Source organism: Mangifera indica, chromosome 12, assembly GCF_011075055.1.
Source record: "Mangifera indica cultivar Alphonso chromosome 12, CATAS_Mindica_2.1, whole genome shotgun sequence".
In the NCBI taxonomy this organism is placed as follows: Eukaryota; Viridiplantae; Streptophyta; class Magnoliopsida; order Sapindales; family Anacardiaceae; genus Mangifera; species Mangifera indica.
In genome coordinates, this window is record NC_058148.1 from 15,442,625 (window position 1) to 15,460,714 (window position 18,090).

Here is an 18,090-nt window from a genome sequence, read left to right on the forward strand (position 1 = left end):
GATTAAGATCTTTTTCTAGCTCGTCAAGTATTTCACCCATAAGAGCATTTACAGGTATTCATATTTATAAATTGTTAATATATTACTAATTCTTTTTTTGAATATATCAAATTTTATTTTTTCTGTTAAAATAAATAATTAAACTCTTATGTTTTCCTATTAAAAATATTCAACTTTCAAACCTTTTATAAAAGAAATTAAACTTTTTGTATTTCATATTAAATATACTGATCAAACACAATTAATATTATTTGTTTTATTTTGTTTTGGAAGTAAAATAATTAGTTTGATATATTTTATAAGAAATAATGATATTTTAGTCACTTCGATGAAAAAATCTAAGAGTTTGGGTTTCTCCATATAAAAATTTGAAAGTTTTGTTATTTAAATTAAAAAGAAAAGTTTAATCTTTTTATTTAACAAAATATGATAATTTGGTTCCTTAAAAAGGTTTAGTCTTGATATAAATAAATAAATAAATAAATAAATATATATATATATATATATATATATATATATATATATATATATATATATATATATATATATATATATAAAATCGAACATTAAAACATTCAAGCATGCATAGGTAGATGAGCAAGGGTGACGACCTCATTGTCCCATCTAATTTATTGTATATCTATAGGATAATATTACTTCTATATTAATATATTAAAATTTATTTTTTGTATTGAAATTAGGGTTGGACTCGAGCCGAGCTAGCTCGAGCTCGAGCTCGGCTCGGCTCGGTTCGAGCCGGAAATGAGCCAGACTCTGCTCGGCTCGATCGAGCTTGAGCTGGCTCAGATTGGCTCGGTATATTTTTTTAAAAATTTTTTATACAAAATAATGTCGTTTTGATCCATATATATATACAAAATGGTACCGTTTTGATATGAAAAATGAGTCGAACCGCGCTGAGTGAAAACGAGTCGAACTCGAAACGAGCTGAATTCGGCTCGAGTCAAGCTCGAGCCGAACTCAAGCCGGCCATTAAAAAACCAAACCAAGCCCGAACTGGCTGCGAGCCGAGCTCGACTCGACTCGAATCCAGCCCTAATTGAAATGATTAAACTCTCTGGTTCTGTTGTTTAAATTATCAAACTTTTATATTTTATTATTGAAATGACTAAATATTCATTATTTTTTAGTACAAAATTAATAACATTGCTTTTAAAACAAAACAAAACAAATAATAATAATTATTCTTGTTTAATACTTTTAATAAAAAAATATTGAAAATTTAATTATTTTAATAAAAAAATCTGAAAATTTGATTTATTTTAAAGAAAAATTTGAGATTTGAATAATTTCAATTAAAAAAAGTAATAGGTCAATACACATAAATATTATAATAAAATTATTTACACTTAGTTTTAATTCTAATTGATTTATCATGTAATTAAATAATTTTAAATTAAAAATAAAATAACACTAAATCATACAATAATAAATTATTTGAACACTCTATTAAATACTTAATTTTGCTAAAGTTTTATTAACATAGGATACAATACTATTTTTTTTTTAAGACAAAATTTGAAGCCATTTTTTTAAGCTCAACCAACCTTTCATTATTATTATTATTTTTCTCCACCTGCAGGAAGAAAATGAACCGAGGAGACGAGACGGGCAGTGAAATTGATTTGTACGAGCCTTATCGAGCAGCTCTGAAGGACGATTGGGAATCTCTGAAGGATTTCTACACGAAAAATGTTAGTTTGCTTTTATTTCCTGTAACAGCTAACAGGTGCAATGCATTTCACTTAGCAGTGTTTAGCCAAAGTAATGAACCGCTTCAATCTTTACTTGATATTCATATTCCCGATAGCGATTCTGTGATGATGATGTACGGCTATTTAGAAAAGAATGCTTACGGGAACACACCTCTTCATGACGCTGCAGCCATCGGGAACCTGAAGGCCGCAGAGGCCTTGGTCAATCATCATCGAAAACTCCTCCATGAAGAAAATAATGAAGATGAATACGAGAATGAGTTCCTTGAGGTTGTGAATATGAAAGGCGAAACCCCGATTTTTGTTGCTGCTGCATTTGGGAAAACAAACGTGGTGGAGTTTTTAGCTCCAAAATCAGTAGAAACTAAGACCAGATTTATATACCAAAAAGGAGAAAGGAAAGAAGAAAATTATTCAAAGCTCAAAGGCATTCACTGCCAAAACATTGGCTTGACCCATGTAAAGCTCGAATCTGATGCCTCCAATCAGCTGTCTAGTGCCATCCAGGGTGAAATAATATTAGAGCCCAAACTTGATGCCTCCAATCAGTTGTCTGGTGCCATCCAGGGTGAAATAGTATTAAAGCCCAAACCTGATGCCTCCAATCAGCTGTCTGCTGCCATCCAGGGTAAGATAATACTAGAATCCAAGCCTGGTGCCACCCAAAAAGAAACATTCAAAGAAGTGCCTGGTCTCTCCATTCTGCACGTTGCCATCTCAGGGCACTATTTTGGTCTCTGTCTCTACCCACCTAGCTTCTTTACTTTTGCTTTGAAATGAAATATGTATTCAACAGATATTTGACGTGCTAAGTTCTTGTAAAAATTTCTCAGAAACGGCTCTATATTTACTGAATCTGGATGAATCGTTAGCAACACTGAAGGACCAAAATGGCTGGACCTCTCTTCACCTACTTGCAACCATGCCCTCAGCTTTTGAAAGTGGATATCGATGGGGCACATGGATCCACAGAGTCGCATATATCTGTAAGTATATTTTCCACCTTTCTATAATTCTATTAAAGATAATGAATGCATAAGGATATGTTAAGACGACCTTTTATATGCATCTTATTGATTAATTCCTAAAATTTACAGGCCTTCCAATCGGTGATGATGCAGGTGATGAAAAAGCTACTACCAAAATTTCCAAAGGTACGGATAAAAATCTTCTTTTGTTCGATATTCTGTATAAATGATATTCTCTTCACCACTATCGCTCATTGATCACCTTTTTTGTCCTGATAATGAATAGGGTGGCTTATATTACTGGGAAAGATCTGTGCACTAGTAAGGAGAAACATCTTGGAAGAAAAGAGAAGGCATAAACTTGCTCTGAAACTAGCGGAGAGACTGATAGGTAAAGATTCTTCTTGGGACGAAACCATTAATATGCAAGTGGCCCCAGGGTTTCAATTTGATGAAGACCAGTCTATAAAAGTTGCTATCCCAGTTGCAGGAGATTATAAGCCAATCCCATTACTGCTGGCGACTGAAAATGGAATAGTAGAGATTGTGACCAGGATACTAGAAGTATGTCCCCAGCTAGTTGAACATAAAAATGATCTGGGTCAGAACATATTGCATGTGGCAATTAAGCACCGTCGATATGACATCTTTAATCATGTGAAAAATATGAAAATACCGATGACATGGATAGTCCGAAAGGTTGACAAATATGGCTACACCATTTTACACCATGCTGCAGACATGGAGCCAGAGACTACGAAGATTCACCGAGCAGGACCTGTATACCAACTCCAACAAGAGATAAAGTGGTACAAAGTAAGCCCACTTGCTCTTTCTCCTACAGGATTTTTACCTAATAAATGTGCTCTTATGTAAGTTATGTTTCAATATATGCAGCGTGTAGAGAAGATCACGCCCTCCCAATTCGCCATGTTGCGGGATAAGATGCATAACAAGACTTGCGAAGAGCTATTCAATATGAAGCACAATGAACTACTCGGGAAAGCACAGCAATGGACAAAAGATACTTCTGAGTCTTGCTCTGCAGTGGCTGTTCTCGTTGCTACAGTGGTCTTCGCAGCTGCCTACACTGTGCCTGGAGGTTCTAATGAAAAGGGGTATCCAATTTTCCTCAACAGCACTCTCTTCCTAGTATTCACAATCATGGATGTTATTGCTTTAGCCTGCTCCTTGACCTCTGTTGTAATGTTCTTGTCCGTCCTCACATCGCCTTATACGTATGATGAATTCCTCCTTGAACTCCCTAGAAAACTCACAATAGGCTTCTCCTTGCTCTTCATTTCGTTGGCTACAACAATGATTGCATTCGCCGCAACATTATTGCTCATAATTCGTTCGGAAAAACCACATTGGACCACCACTCTCATTTATACTGCTGCATTTTTTCCAGTTAGCATATTTGCACTCATGAATTTTCCTATGTATGCTGCATTTGAGAAAACTTTACTCAAGTTTTATCGAAGACTGTATAAGAATCGGTGTGTTACAAAGAAGCCTCCACCGCCTCAGAAGCCAGCTTCCAGACAGGGTTCTATTGCATACCAAGCAGCTCCTAAAAAAACCGAATCGCATACGGAGCAGAATAGGAAAGATGGTCAATTGTCTAAAAGGAATGTTAATGATAATGAGCCTAAGCTCCCAGTCTGAGGGATTTATATCAGTTGCTTGAAGGAAGCCTAAACGGAGGAGGGTGACATGTCTCTGATGCAATGGATATTACAAATAAGTACAACTTTTTTGTTGCTATTGTTTATTGTAGCCAAGTCACCTGTCTGTGTCAAATAAGAGTATTTTACTGATTTACTCTGTTTTGGTATAATATATATATATATATTCCAATTTCTATTCTCCGACTGAAAAATTAATTCACAGTACCAAATCAAACGATCATGTTTCTGAGTCATTATTATTTCACAAATCCAAGAGAAGAAGATTGGCATACATATACGGGAACCACAAAATTATAATAATATAAGCAAGCATATTAGGCAGGTTCATGGCATCAAGAGAGAGCTTCCTTCCTTGATGAACACAAACACACTGCCAGCATCTCCCTTCGAAATCCGAAGCTCTTCATCGAGGTATGTTGTTAGTAACCAAGATTGCACATTGTTGTTTGAGATTGGGAATTTCAATGGTGGTTGGCTAGAAATGGTCCTTGCAACAGATGAAGCTGTGTCTTGGACAGAAGTGAACAAGCCTTTCAATGGGGAAAGGTCGATCTTTTGTCCCAGAAATTCAGCATTATCTGGTAAAACTATAGAGTCTGTTATCTGAGGAGTCCCGATTATGCCTTCTTCAAATTTGATCTAAACAGAGGGAAATGAAATGGCCAATTAGAGATCAATCCGAACCTACAAATCTTAAATGCATTTAGAAATGGAAAAGGCTAAACCTGTACACGCTTGGGACTTCGGACTTCATATTTGGCACTGGTACTAATGGAAGTTGTAGCCAATGGCCCTGAAAAACGGATAGAGTTCTGGACGGTGAAGCTCTCTGAGTCAATTGTCTGTGATATCTCTTCCACTCTCGCTAATGGCAATGAACCCCTTGACAATAAGGGGAACAAACCAGAAAATGATGTGTACCTGTATGGCCACGCATGATCCAAAGTCAGTTTCTTAGAGAGGGTTGAATTCAAATAAAACATGAGGCAGTTTGAGCTTATTGAATCAAAGTTAATGATAGTTTGAGTTTGACTCAGTCTCTCACCTCGAAACTTGAAACTCGGCACGAATTTATAACTCAAGTTCACGCCTCATATTAGACTCAAAAACAATATAAGTTCTATTCAATCTAAACTGACTCAAACTCGCACTCAATCGTTGGATTGGAGCTATCAAAGATTATATGATATATCATTCTAAATAAATCAAAGATTCAAATCAGCTCAAGCACTAACAAACCACAAAAATACCCAATTTTTAAACTCCCAAATTCAATCACTTCCTGGTAATTTTCCCACGAACCAAACAGCAAAACAAACACTTACGCAAGAATCCATTTGCCGTTAAGCAAAGATAGCGCCTCGGTTGGTGCGGGAGTCGGATTTTTAGCTTCAAGCTGTGTAATAAGCTCAACAATCTCGGCCCTCGTTTCGCTAGTCGCCGTCAACCCACGATCGGTCCCATAGAACGAATCAATTAAAGCCTTCTTCAATTTATCAATCTCAGTCACTTCTTTGGGCTTCTCCTCCCCTACCACAGCCACGTCGGCACCTTCGTCCTCCTTATCGGGACCCCACTCGTCATCGTCCGCTGCCTGAGCAACGAACACCAGCCTTGCGCTCAGCGACTTCTTAGTGATTCTCTGCGAAATCTTGGCCGAGTTCAGAGGAAGAATCGAAGGCTTGACAGTAGTGAGATGATGATGAGGTGGCAATAAAGAAAGGGTTTTGCATGGAAATTGAGTGAGTTGAGAGAGTGAAGCCATTGGCTCTTCAGTTTCTCGATTACAATGATAAGTCTGACAATAGATGAACAGGCCACAAAGTTTTGTAATATTCCGAAGCTGTCTGAATAGAAACTGTGGGAAGACGACTTTCTACTTTGATTAAATAGTTTCGTTTCGTGAGATTGTGAGGGCAATATTGGGTTTTGGGGGTGGGTTTCCAAATGAGTCATGTTATCGACACGTGGATGTTAAATCGTGATTCGAGGGAAGGAACGATTTGTATTTTATTCAGAATTGGTAGGTAATATAACAACGCATCATGTTGGCTGTGTGAGAAAGAATTCAAGTCTATAATTTTGTTTTCTGTTTGGGCAACAAAATATCTTGCTTGTCAAATAGGTATGAATTTGAGCAGCTTAGACTCAAATAATGGCTTATTGGATCTTGGCTGGGAATTAAGATAGTGAGCTTAAGTTTAAGCCGATCTAATGGTGAATAATAACATTAAAAGAAAAAAAAAAGGGGATGAATTTTAAAAAAAAAAATTTTAAAAACTCCAATAACTGATTAAAATTCAAATTAAACTATCAAATTATAACTTAATTAGTTTAAATTAAAGATGAATTCAAATTTAAATCAGACTAGTTTGAATCCTTTTTTAATTGTCTCATTTGATAAAAGATTAGGCTTTTCTAAGCTTTGAGAGATTGAGTGTTTGATAGGCCCATTTTTGGCCCTGAAGTGTGTGTTAATTAATTTTGATATATATTACAGTACAAAATTAAATAAAACAAAAAGAAACCACAACACAATAAATTTTTAACTTAGTTTGACTCAATGATCAAAAATCCATATTAATAATATTTTATTAACCGTCATTGATACAAAGAAATATATCTTAAGATGTGTTCAATTTGGACAAGGATCTTAAAGAATACATCCTCACCGTAATAAAGTATATAAGAAAGTTTATGTAGGGTTACAAGCAATCTACATACAAGATTTTGAAAAGCTTTCGTGCATGAATCTCCAAGCTTAAATTTTTAAAGGAAACAACATTTGATTCCACTAGGCAGTTCCTCGGTTGCTGCGCCGCCGGCTTCCATGGCTTCTGACTTCATTTCCATCATGTAATCAAGCGGTGGGGTTTTAAAATTTTCAGTATTTATTTCTTCATTAAAAGAACTCACGAGACCTCCGTGGACATTCACAATAAATCACAGAACTTTTTTTATTTCTTTTTAGAATTGTTCTGAGTTGTGTTTTGAATTTTGGATGAGCGAGAAAATGAGTCGACTGACTGAGTGCGATATTGCAGGAAAACACGAGAACGATCCTGGCTTTGCTGAATGAACAAATGCACGGTGCTGATCGAGTCAGATTCAGAACGCCGATGAGGAGATGAAGTCTGAAGGAACGGCTAGGATTGAGGAGCAAGGGCTGCCGTGGAACCACTTGGAGTTTCAGATCATCAAACACGATTAACGTAAGCGACAGTGAAGACGAAGACCAACACGAAGAACACAACATGGGTCAGGTTCGTCCCGGCGGTGGAGAGGCATAACCGGATGACAGAGGGAAGTAACAATGAGGTGGGTCCCGCTGATAACGAGGATGGGAATGGCGCCAGTCCAAGAACGGTGACAGCACAGGGGACGCCTGTCGTTGATGAGACTGTTAGCGGAATCGGACGGCTGTGATGGGGATGTGGGAAATGATATGATGTGTTGCGTGTGTATGGGAAGAAAGAAAGTTGCAGCGTTTATCTTACGTGGGCACACTTTGTAGGGTGTGTTTGAGGGAATTGTGGTTAAATCGAGGGTCTTGTCCCCTCTGCAACCGTCCGATCCCCGATATTCTCGATATTTTCTGATGAAAAGACCACAATCATTCATCACTGATGCTGATCAGACGGTGATGAAGCGTTCATTGTTATCGATTGTGTATAAGTGTTCATTGATTTTTTTATTTATTAATAGGATAAATCTCAATAATTAAATCAATTTATATAAATCATGATAGACAAGTCACATTAAAAAAACTGCAAATGGCCTTGCCATTACTAGGCATAGAATTTAATGAGGCCCAAAGTAATAGCCAAGTAAAAGAGCATTAACGGAATGCTTGGATCCCACAAACAGAGTGGATTCAATATGGTCCGGGCCAGGTCGAATAAAACAAACCCACACTAGAATATCAGATAAATAGTTTGATTCAAATTTAATTTGTTTATCACCTTAGTGATATTGTTTATCTTTCTAATAATATTATTCATCCAATCGATAACATTGTACAACAATTTGAACAAGGTCAAACTAATTATTATAGATTTGAGTAGAACTCAAACAATCTCTATACTCAATTTGAATCACCTCCACTCATAAATGACAGAGATTGAAATATGGTTTTGTCAAAACCCAAAAGACCCAATATTGTAAGAGGCCCAAATTGGCAAGGTCCAAGATTCAACTATAATAATAAAATGATTTGTGGTGGATTTAATTCGAATTGAACCTAAACAAAGGTTTGTTTAAGACCAGAATAGTAAGAACAATATCAAGCATGGTTCACTTTATTAGTCAATAGTATCCTAAGATGAGAAGAATAAAAAAAAATTATCAAAAAAGAAAATGAATCACCAATAATACGACATTGATAAAACATGAGGGTGTGATTCAAACATTGACCCTACCTTTTTGGGCATATCCACTTTTAAAAATGACAAATTGGTTTCATTTTATGAACAGTAAACATAATCAAATGTGATCTCTCTTAGTCTTGTTAGAAATGCACAACTACTTTAGGTAAAATTAAAAATATTTGTACGAATCTTAACTTTATTAGCCTTTACTTGTCACCCTTGCACAAAGATGCATATTAATTCTAGTGTCAAGTCGGTAATCATAAAATAATCACGGTAATTACATATTAGTTTTAAGTACTGTATATTTAGGAAGGTTTGAATGTTTTTAGACTCAAATTCTCAATATAAGAAAGTATCACGGTTGTGTTAAGATTAGAGTCAAGCTTTATACTTCAATCAAATATCGAAACGTATAAAATTAAAAGACGATTTTATATCGATGATTTTCATATAAGTTTTTTTCCTAATAATCATATCATAAAGATGATGATAATTTCCTTTTCGTACTAAAATTATTAGGATGATTTAGTGAGAATAATATCATATGTATAAAATAAATTTGAATTAATTTAAATTCGAATAATGGTTAACTTAAACTCAATTTAAATCAAAAAGATGAGTTTGAGTCGGCTCAAATAATAAATGGTAATATCAAAGAAGATAATAAGTGATTGGAGAAAAAAAAAAGATTTGCCAAAGAAGAATTTTGATAAAGAATCATCGGTGGAATTTCAAATTTGAACTGAACTGGAGTTTTAGTTTGAATTCAACTCGTTCAAGCTAAATATAGATTTAAGCCCAAACTAGATCAACGCAAATTTATTTTCATGTACAAACGGTGGGTACTAACAAATATAAATTAATTGATGGGTCATCATGTGATAGTGATTTAATTGTTTACTTTGGTAGCTCAATTTGAGTTTAATTTGAATTCTCATCCAATGATATTATTTATTTTCCCCATAAAATTATTTATTATGTTAATATATTATTTATCCTATTGATAATACTATTTATATTGTTGATAATACTATTTTTCACTAATGATATTTTGATGATATATCTAATCAAATCAAAGCTAGTTAATGTAATTTAGTTCGAGTTTGACATAATTGATTCAAATCAAACTCTAACTAGCCCGTATTTAGATTCGAATTGACTCAAATATATCGCAGTTGCATTATAATATAAAGCATTGACCATGGTTGAAATTTACTTAGCTAATTAAGCGCATGCCACAAACGTGCGTAACTAGTGCGTTTGCATGGGACCAACTTCGCAATGGGCATCTCGCTGCATCATTGTCGACATTTGTGAACACGAACATCATGAAGAATGTGAGATAATTTTATTAACACATAGTAAGCATAAAAAAACAAAGGAGAAGAATCATAAGAATCCCGGAAATTTTGGATTAATCTGAGGGGGAAAGGTATGAACTTATGGTACGAGATATATATAGTTTTGAATATTTCAATCTCAACAATAATTTTTTTTATGATTTTAACTTTTCAATATCAATAATTAATTATCTCTCAATTGTGAGGGTTGCAAAAATAAAATCCTATGTATGAGATTTTGACATAAAATTTATAAATTTCATATTTTCAATCGTAATAAGTTTCGTATTAACCTCTTGCTTGTTATTTGATGATAAGTTAGAATCTTTGGTTTCATCATCAGCATTCTGACAAGAATCGTCCAGTTTCTATTTAACCATTCACGTACTCTCTTTTAATTTAATATTTTGATCCTGAATTGGTGAAGTTTGCTTGTCTCACATTAGCTTCTTGCTGGTTGAAGGCATAGAAGGGGTTGTTTCTGCAGTCTCTGTCAACACAATTCTCCCTTACTTTCACAAATTTCAATGGTGGGACAAAGCTAGATCGTGCTTGATCCGTAACGTGAGGAGCATATATATTTTATGTCTTGTCATTTTCAATATGCCAAAAAACTTATTCCCACCCAACGTATAATATAATTTTGAACTCACGCCTCATATTATTAAAATTTAAAATTTCACTCATTAATAAATTTTTATTAAAATTTTCAGTTATGATTATGGATAAAATCATTATTTTAACAATAATATTAAAAACCTAAAATTTTATTTTATTTTTTCATCTTAGTTTTAAAAACTAACAATTTTCTCTCTATCTTATATATTCTAGTCTTAAAAAATATCCCCCCACCCCACCCCACCCAAACTCTAAGGTTTCATACTTTTTCAAGTTTTTTTTTTCAGCCATCCTCCAAAACTTTTTGAAACTTTTTTCACCCTCATATAGTTCCCATCCAGTGCCCTTTTTTTAGTGATCTCCTTTCGTCGTCTCCAGCCACCTCTTTGCTTAGGATCAAGGTCGTTGTTAGCCCAACATCCTTTTCCAAAGAGATGGCGACACAATTCTTCTCTTTCAAGCATGATTTCTCTGTAGTCTCTCTTCCCAGTCTCTTTCTTGGTGTTGCTAACGGATAGAGGAAGAAAGCGAGTAAACGGCAAGAGAGACACACCAAGACGACGAGATCTCTGAGAGGTGAAGAGTTTGGTGGCGACTGTTTGGACTGAGACCTTCGAGAGGTGAAGATCTTTGTCAATCGAGATCTCTAATTTTCATCTGGATTTGACTATCATTTCCCATTGGAGGAGGATAGCTTGGGTAATAATGATTTTACCCTTAACTCTAACTAAAAATTTTAACAAAAATTAGTTTATGGGTAAAATTTTAGGTTTTTAAAAATTATTCTGTACCTTGGGTGAGAATAAGTCTTTTGGCCTTTTCAATATAAAGCAAGCATGCGGATCATCTTGGTCAATTTTAACTTCATCTTGTGTACTTCCAAAGTGAAACCCTCGAGCAATTGCCTTTTAACTTTTAAAAGAGAAACCGAAACTCTTCAGATGTTGATGTTCGCATACTCGGCTCATTCATAAAACAAACCCACGACTTGACCTGGACTCAGATTCGTTCGATTCGAAGCGGTTGGAATCACCATCTAATGGCATATTTATGACCATAATATAAAGGACCCATTTCGAATAATAATCCATTCAACCATATGACCAATTGGGTTTGACTAGTGATTAATCACAGTATAATCACTTTTTAAAGAAGATAGATAAACATATAACTAAAATATATAATCAGAAACAATACAACACATATCAAAATAAAGGCCCACAAACGATTCATATTACATATCAAAGATCTGTATATCTGCAACCAGAACCCATATCAGAATTCTCAAGATTGATCACATCTTCTGTCTTGTTCGCAATTTAGACCATTGATTGATATTCTATATCTTGGTTTCGGGACCTACAAATAATTTAGAAGGGAAAATATTTATATGGCAGCCAACTGCATGACAATTATTCTTCTTCTCTGGTCAAACTTATTATTTTGAATTTGAGTTTAACTCAAACTGATTGACTTTTATTTAAGTTTAATTGAATTGAATCCAACCTTACTTGTATCAGTTCAAAGTTAATGTGCTGTGAAAGAGAATTATATGTATTTATATTATATTATATTATATATAAGAAGAATCTCATGACTAGAATTGAATCAAGAAATTCAACCTTTGTATATCAAACCACGATTATATTTAAGTATAAAAAATTGTGGCTCTACAGATTCTGCTGGTCAATTTATTGAAATGAATTCATCCATATCTGAAACCTTCCTCACAACTCAGCCATGTCCCATGCACAAACTTTTATAGATTATAGATATTATATTTTTATTGTATAATATTGTATGCGCGTGTGTATCTGTAAGAGATAGAAGCAGAATGAAACTGTTGGACTACATATAGAAATGGAATGATAAAGGCTACAAAACATTGCATGTGCAGTGCTTATACACACTTATAGCAAATGGATTTTTGAGTCTTCAAGTCATGATCGTAATCAAGTAATATTCATGCATATGCATTCGAATTTTAATTAATTATGCTATTTATTTATCGGATTCTGGACCAAAAATGTAAAGTTCATCAAGTTAATTATTGTTTGATTATTACTGCTTTTGGGCTCTGGACGGCGATGAGATTCGCACCAAGGAGAAGTACATTGAGTAAATGTCATATCAATGCAAGAAGATAAAGAGATAATAAGACTTTTAACATGGTTCAGATGATGAATCAAGAAAAGATGTCCACAGAAATGTCATTAACTGGGTATTTAGAGAAGATAGTGTTATTGCAGTGCTACAAGTTGTAAATGCTTGCAAAATGTTATAAATGTCCTCCTTTTGCTTTTCCACTACTTTGAATTTATATTAATAGAAATTAGAGTTACATATGTAAGTAAATAGATAATATATGACATCATACAACTTAACGAATGTTGCCATTATTATGTAATCTTGATATGATAAAAGAATAATTGTATTTTGATTGTAATTACTAAAATCGTAAAAATATATTATTTAATGTAAAAAGAATTGTAAGACTCATAGTTGATATTAGTAAAATTGTGAGAATACGTTATTTAATGTTGGAGGAATTGCTGGAGTCATGATTGATATTAAATCATGTTTTTTTTCCGTTATCTTTGAATGAAATCATACTCTATTTGTGTAATAACTCAACTTGCAAACTAGTCACACATCTATCTGCTAGCTATCAATTATCTCTTGGTATTATGTATGTGAATTTGATCGAGGAGAAGTTTTGGCCACATAAGACTTTCTATTTATTGTCAAGGAATTAGGTCTTTAGTGGTGGTGAGTAATGAAGGCCACAGGAAAAGAGAGAGGAAAGGCAGAAAGAGAACCAACCAAATGGGTGGCATCATACTGGTGCTTTTGTATAAATTTGAATGGATGTTTTGAACGAACATTGAACACAGACCTCTCATTATGTCAATAAATTATGAGCCCACAAAGAGAGTACGTAATGGAATACAAAACAAACCAGCCACCCAAATAGTTTTTCCATGAACTTGGCACTCAATCCAGAGCCATTTCTTTCAACAGTGCATGTGCAAACTAATGCTTTGTTATGGAATATTATCAACCTAATTACTTCTAAGGTTTTTTACAACCTCAAATAAAAAAACTGCCCGACTTTACTCTGATTCAAAATTAGGCAATCATCTATGTTTGTATCCATTGTTAGTATAAACTTTTACTTATTGAAACATGAAAGTTATTCGCCATAATTGTCAGATCTCCAAAGAGTTGAACCACAATTCAAAAGGCTGCCCTGAACTTATCGACTAATGCACCTCTCCCCCTATCTTCTCTTTGCACCCTGATATATATATATATTTGTGGTATCTATATTCCAGTAAAAGAGATGACTTAAATTAATTATAAAAAAAATACTAGTGATACAATAATCATCACCAAATTGTATCAATATTAGAATACTTGATTAAAAGAAATAACCTTTAGGTTTCTCTATAATCCATTCAATAATCAATAATAATATATTCTTAGTGCTAGTACAACCTTTAAATAATTTTTCCTTAGACCCTATTGTGAAAAATAAAAAGGAAAAATTAAAACAAGATTGCAAAAACACCCCTAAAAATATTCATAAGATACAAAACCCCCTTGAAACAAGTAGGGCCAAACCAAGGTCTAGTGACGATTCAGGTGATCAAGAGTATAATTAATTTTGGTATGATATTAGGGGACTTAAACTCAAGCTCTATACATTAGAATCAAAATTTTTACCACTTAAGTCACCCTTCAGAGGCAACAACTCCTAATGTTTACATAATTGGTGTAACCTGCTTCATATTCATATGGTTGTTGAAATTGAGGCTGTAGATTTTAACTATAGAATTAGAATTGGAATTTGTTTTCCCATATGATTTCTGCTCAATCATTTATATTCTTCAGTCTGTAATATGACATCCCACAAGAATCAGGCAAATGTAACAGAGAATAATCTCTGAGTGACAAATTCAGAAGCAACATTGCATGTGATCACTGAAGAAGCCAAATGTTAAGTGTATAAATACATTCAAGGAGGTTCCATGTTTCGTTTACTTGCACAGATTATTTCGGTCTAATTTAAAGTACCCTTTCTTGTTCGTATTCTTGTACAAGATATAGGATAAACATTAAAAAATAATAATAATAATAATAATATTCATGAAATCGTTGGTTGATAACCAACTTTATATTGTCCCATTCTGCCTGAAAATCATGTGTAGGCCACTATGTTATTGGAACCGAGCCAATACAGAATACAAGTTGGTTTAAATTTGATTTAAATTTATTATAACAAATTTGAGTTAAACTAGAGCCGTCGAAATATATTATCGAAAAGTCATTAGTGGGATAAATAGTATTATCCACGTCATAAATATTATCACAAGTAAAATAAATAATATCGTCAAATAAAAATTTAAACCAAACTATCAAATTAAAACTTTAGCTTGAATCAAGCTGAGTTTGATCAGTTCAAGTCTACCCTATAGAATCTACAAGAGTAACACTATATATATAAATATTGAAAATTAATGAGTAAAATTAAATTTATGATTCACCATATAAGAGTTGAAAATCACATAGGATCATATCACTTGATTACTCAACCATTTATACATGAAGTATTATACATGAATTTTTATTTAGATAATATCATTAAGAAAGTGATTGTCTAATTGATGTAATTAGGGTAGATTTCAGTCTTACATAACCTAAATCTATATCTTTTGTAGATAACAAACAAGGATGCATTCGAGTCAAACCAAACCTAAATAAATGTTAGTTTAAGTTCAATTCAAATATAGTATGACCAACTCAAGTTTAAACTAATAAACGATAATACCAAAGAAGAAGAAAAGTCATTGGACAAAAAAACAAAGAAACATCATCAAACAAAAAAAGGATGTTAATGTAAATCATAAACTAAGTTCAACAAACTGAAATTGTTATAATTTGAGTTCGGATCATTTGAGCTAAACTTAAATTCAAAATCAAACTAATTTAGTTTGAATTTAACCCTAACAGTAAATTAGTTGAAGACACTTTTATTATTTTATATTTTGCCCATACCATTAAGAACCCTTCTCTAACTTGTTTTGATAATATTTTATTCACCTAAAATGCTTTCTGAATTCTATTATTAACTTCCTAATTCTTGATGCTAATTAAGTATAATTGACTGGCACAAAATTTTGCAGATGCACGAGTATGAACAGTCGAATGTGTAAAAGCTAACACCTCGATGGTGATGCCTCTTTGACATGATTAAGAAGAGTCCCACATTGATTCGAAAGTAATTTTTTCTTACAATCTTTCAATAATTTACGCACGCCTTTCTTCTTTTCATTGCCTTCAATCTCCATGACCTCTCATTATGGCATGCTTGCCTTTGTTTCTTTTTCGAACATGCCATTATAATCTTCTTGCCATTATTGAGAAACAAGACTGAAAGAGAACGAACGGCACGTAAAATAGTAGCTATAAGCATATATATGAATAAAATTTCATCTTTTCATAGCTTTTATCGTGGCTTCTTTTACTCAGTGATTATGGAAGAAATGGATAGGCCAAAAGCTTTTTGTTTTAATTTTCAATCTATCAGTTGTTTACATGATTGTATAGGTAAATCTGACTCAAATTAGTTCATATTTGAATTAATATTCGGTTCGTATAAGTCAAATTCGAATTAAAATTCAAATCCAATAATTTTTCACTGAAATTCTTCTATAATTCTTTTTCTCCTTTGATTACTCCTCCAATAATAATTTTTTTTTTCTGATAATTTTTTTTTTATCAAGAGATTCGCCTTCTTATATAAAATCAAAATTCAAAATTTATATGGATTCTAACTAGAATTAATCATTCAAAATTCAAATTTGCTAGATTTGAATCTGTTCCTACATGATTTGGCTGTGGAAAAATATATTTAAAAAAATTGTTGATTATTTTATGATTGATGTCAATTTTTTTTCTGGTAACAACAATGTCATCTCATGGTTGGCAATTAGGGTTTCTTTAGGCAATTGCATATCCTATGAACTTCAAATGGCAAAGATTTCATTTCATTAGTATTAATGTCACATCAAGCTGAAAGATATCATTTTTCCCAGAAGATTTTCAACCTAACTAATACATATTTAGGTTAGCCAATCAGGGGAAGCAAGGCAGGTGGTTCGAGTCGAATCAATTCGTGCCCAAATTGATATTTGATTTGAATCAGTCAAATTCAAATTGAAGTTCTAACCTGACTATTTTTTTATTGAAGCTCTTCACTTTTTATAATTCTTCATTTTCTCTAATTATTGGTTAAATGATTCTTTTTTTAAAATAATTTATTTTCTTTATTTTCTTTAATCATTTATCATTTTTTCTAATTTTATTGTTCAATATTTAAATTAATTTAAACTCGAATTAATCATTGCTTTGAGTTAAGTTAGGACATTCAACCCTCCCTGTTTTGGCTGAGGAAAAATGCATAAAAAAAAAAAATGTTGATTATCCAATGGTTAATGTCAATTTTTTTCTTGTAACAACAATGTCATATTCATATACAACTCCAAATAGCGAAGATTTCATTAGTGTTAAAGTCACATCAAGATGAAAACAATAACACATAACAGAAGATTTTCAGCCAAACTAATGCTTATTTAGGTTAGCCAATTAAGAGAAAGCTAGGCAGGCCCCTTTGAGTCGGCTGGCCAACCTCTTGCGTTGACAATTCACATATGTGCAATTATAATTAGGATTTAGTCTGTTTCGTTATGGGCGTGTTAGATTCTCTTTCTTCCCATTCTGAAAAGAACTTGTGAATTTATATAATGTTAGTGTCTAAAATTTGTATTTATAAATACCCACTAGAAGTAAAATATACTTGCTTAATCCGAATAAGAACCATCTTGCTAGATTCCCCTTTTCAACTTTTTTAATTTAAATTTAATATTCAACAGTCTACCAGTGTTTTAAAATTTGGATTGGATTCAATTGGATGGTCTAGTTAATTCGATTGAAAACTGGTGATAAATCTAATTTGAGTCACGAAAAAACTTTGTTTTAATTATTAAAATCTATTGATTTAGGGTTATTTGAGTGAATTGTGTTGGATTGGAATTCAATCATCGAGTCAAGTCAAATTAGTCTGAGCATCAATTGATATCAATATAATTAAAATATGTTTTAAAATTTTAATTATATTATACTAACTTCTCCATTTGACTAGTGAGACTGATTAACCTGTTGATAAACCTTTTGATTGAGTTAAAAACATGACAAGCAACATAAATTTTATGTTCATAAACAAAATAATATGCAATTAAATAAAAGAACTGCATTTGTATGAGATAAAAATAACAAGTATTATAATTTATGAGGATTATTTGGAC

General features: G+C 32.9%; 2 protein-coding genes and 1 long non-coding RNA gene across 3 annotated transcripts; 2 read left to right on the plus strand and 1 right to left on the minus strand.

Annotated features, from left to right (window-relative positions):
• Positions 1-2,696: 2,696 nt before the first annotated feature.
• Positions 2,697-4,752, plus strand: LOC123192143 (ankyrin repeat-containing protein NPR4-like). Its single transcript, XM_044604590.1, has 4 exons — positions 2,697-2,709; positions 2,834-2,890; positions 2,991-3,520; positions 3,602-4,752. The coding sequence occupies exons 1-4, from the start codon at positions 2,697-2,699 to the stop codon at positions 4,370-4,372; spliced, it is 1,371 nt and encodes a 456-aa protein (XP_044460525.1). The 3' UTR covers positions 4,373-4,752.
• On the minus strand, positions 4,605-6,261 carry LOC123230277 (plastid-lipid-associated protein, chloroplastic-like). The gene is made up of 3 exons (XM_044656419.1): positions 5,721-6,261; positions 5,121-5,316; positions 4,605-5,034 (listed from the first exon to the last, which is right to left on the minus strand). Exons 1-3 carry the CDS (start codon positions 6,158-6,160, stop codon positions 4,720-4,722), a joined length of 951 nt encoding a protein of 316 aa, XP_044512354.1. The 5' UTR covers positions 6,161-6,261; the 3' UTR covers positions 4,605-4,719.
• A 684-nt stretch (positions 6,262-6,945) lies between these two features.
• LOC123192519 lies at positions 6,946-8,124 on the plus strand. The gene is made up of 2 exons (XR_006496892.1): positions 6,946-7,262; positions 7,440-8,124. It is a non-coding gene; the product is annotated as an uncharacterized LOC123192519 (long non-coding RNA).
• Positions 8,125-18,090: the final 9,966 nt, after the last annotated feature.

Coding starts and splice junctions, on each gene's coding strand:
- LOC123192143 (XM_044604590.1), top strand. Junction 2,891..2,990: donor TACTACCAAAATTTCCAAAG/GTACGGATAAAA, acceptor GATAATGAATAG/GGTGGCTTATATTACTGGGA. Junction 3,521..3,601: donor AAGAGATAAAGTGGTACAAA/GTAAGCCCACTT, acceptor CAATATATGCAG/CGTGTAGAGAAGATCACGCC.
- LOC123230277 (XM_044656419.1), bottom strand. CDS start 6,160: ATGGCTTCACTCTCTCAACTCACTCAATTTCCATGCAAAACCCTTTCT. Junction 5,317..5,720: donor AACGGCAAATGGATTCTTGC/GTAAGTGTTTGT, acceptor GTGGCCATACAG/GTACACATCATTTTCTGGTT. Junction 5,035..5,120: donor GAAGTCCCAAGCGTGTACAG/GTTTAGCCTTTT, acceptor CCCTCTGTTTAG/ATCAAATTTGAAGAAGGCAT.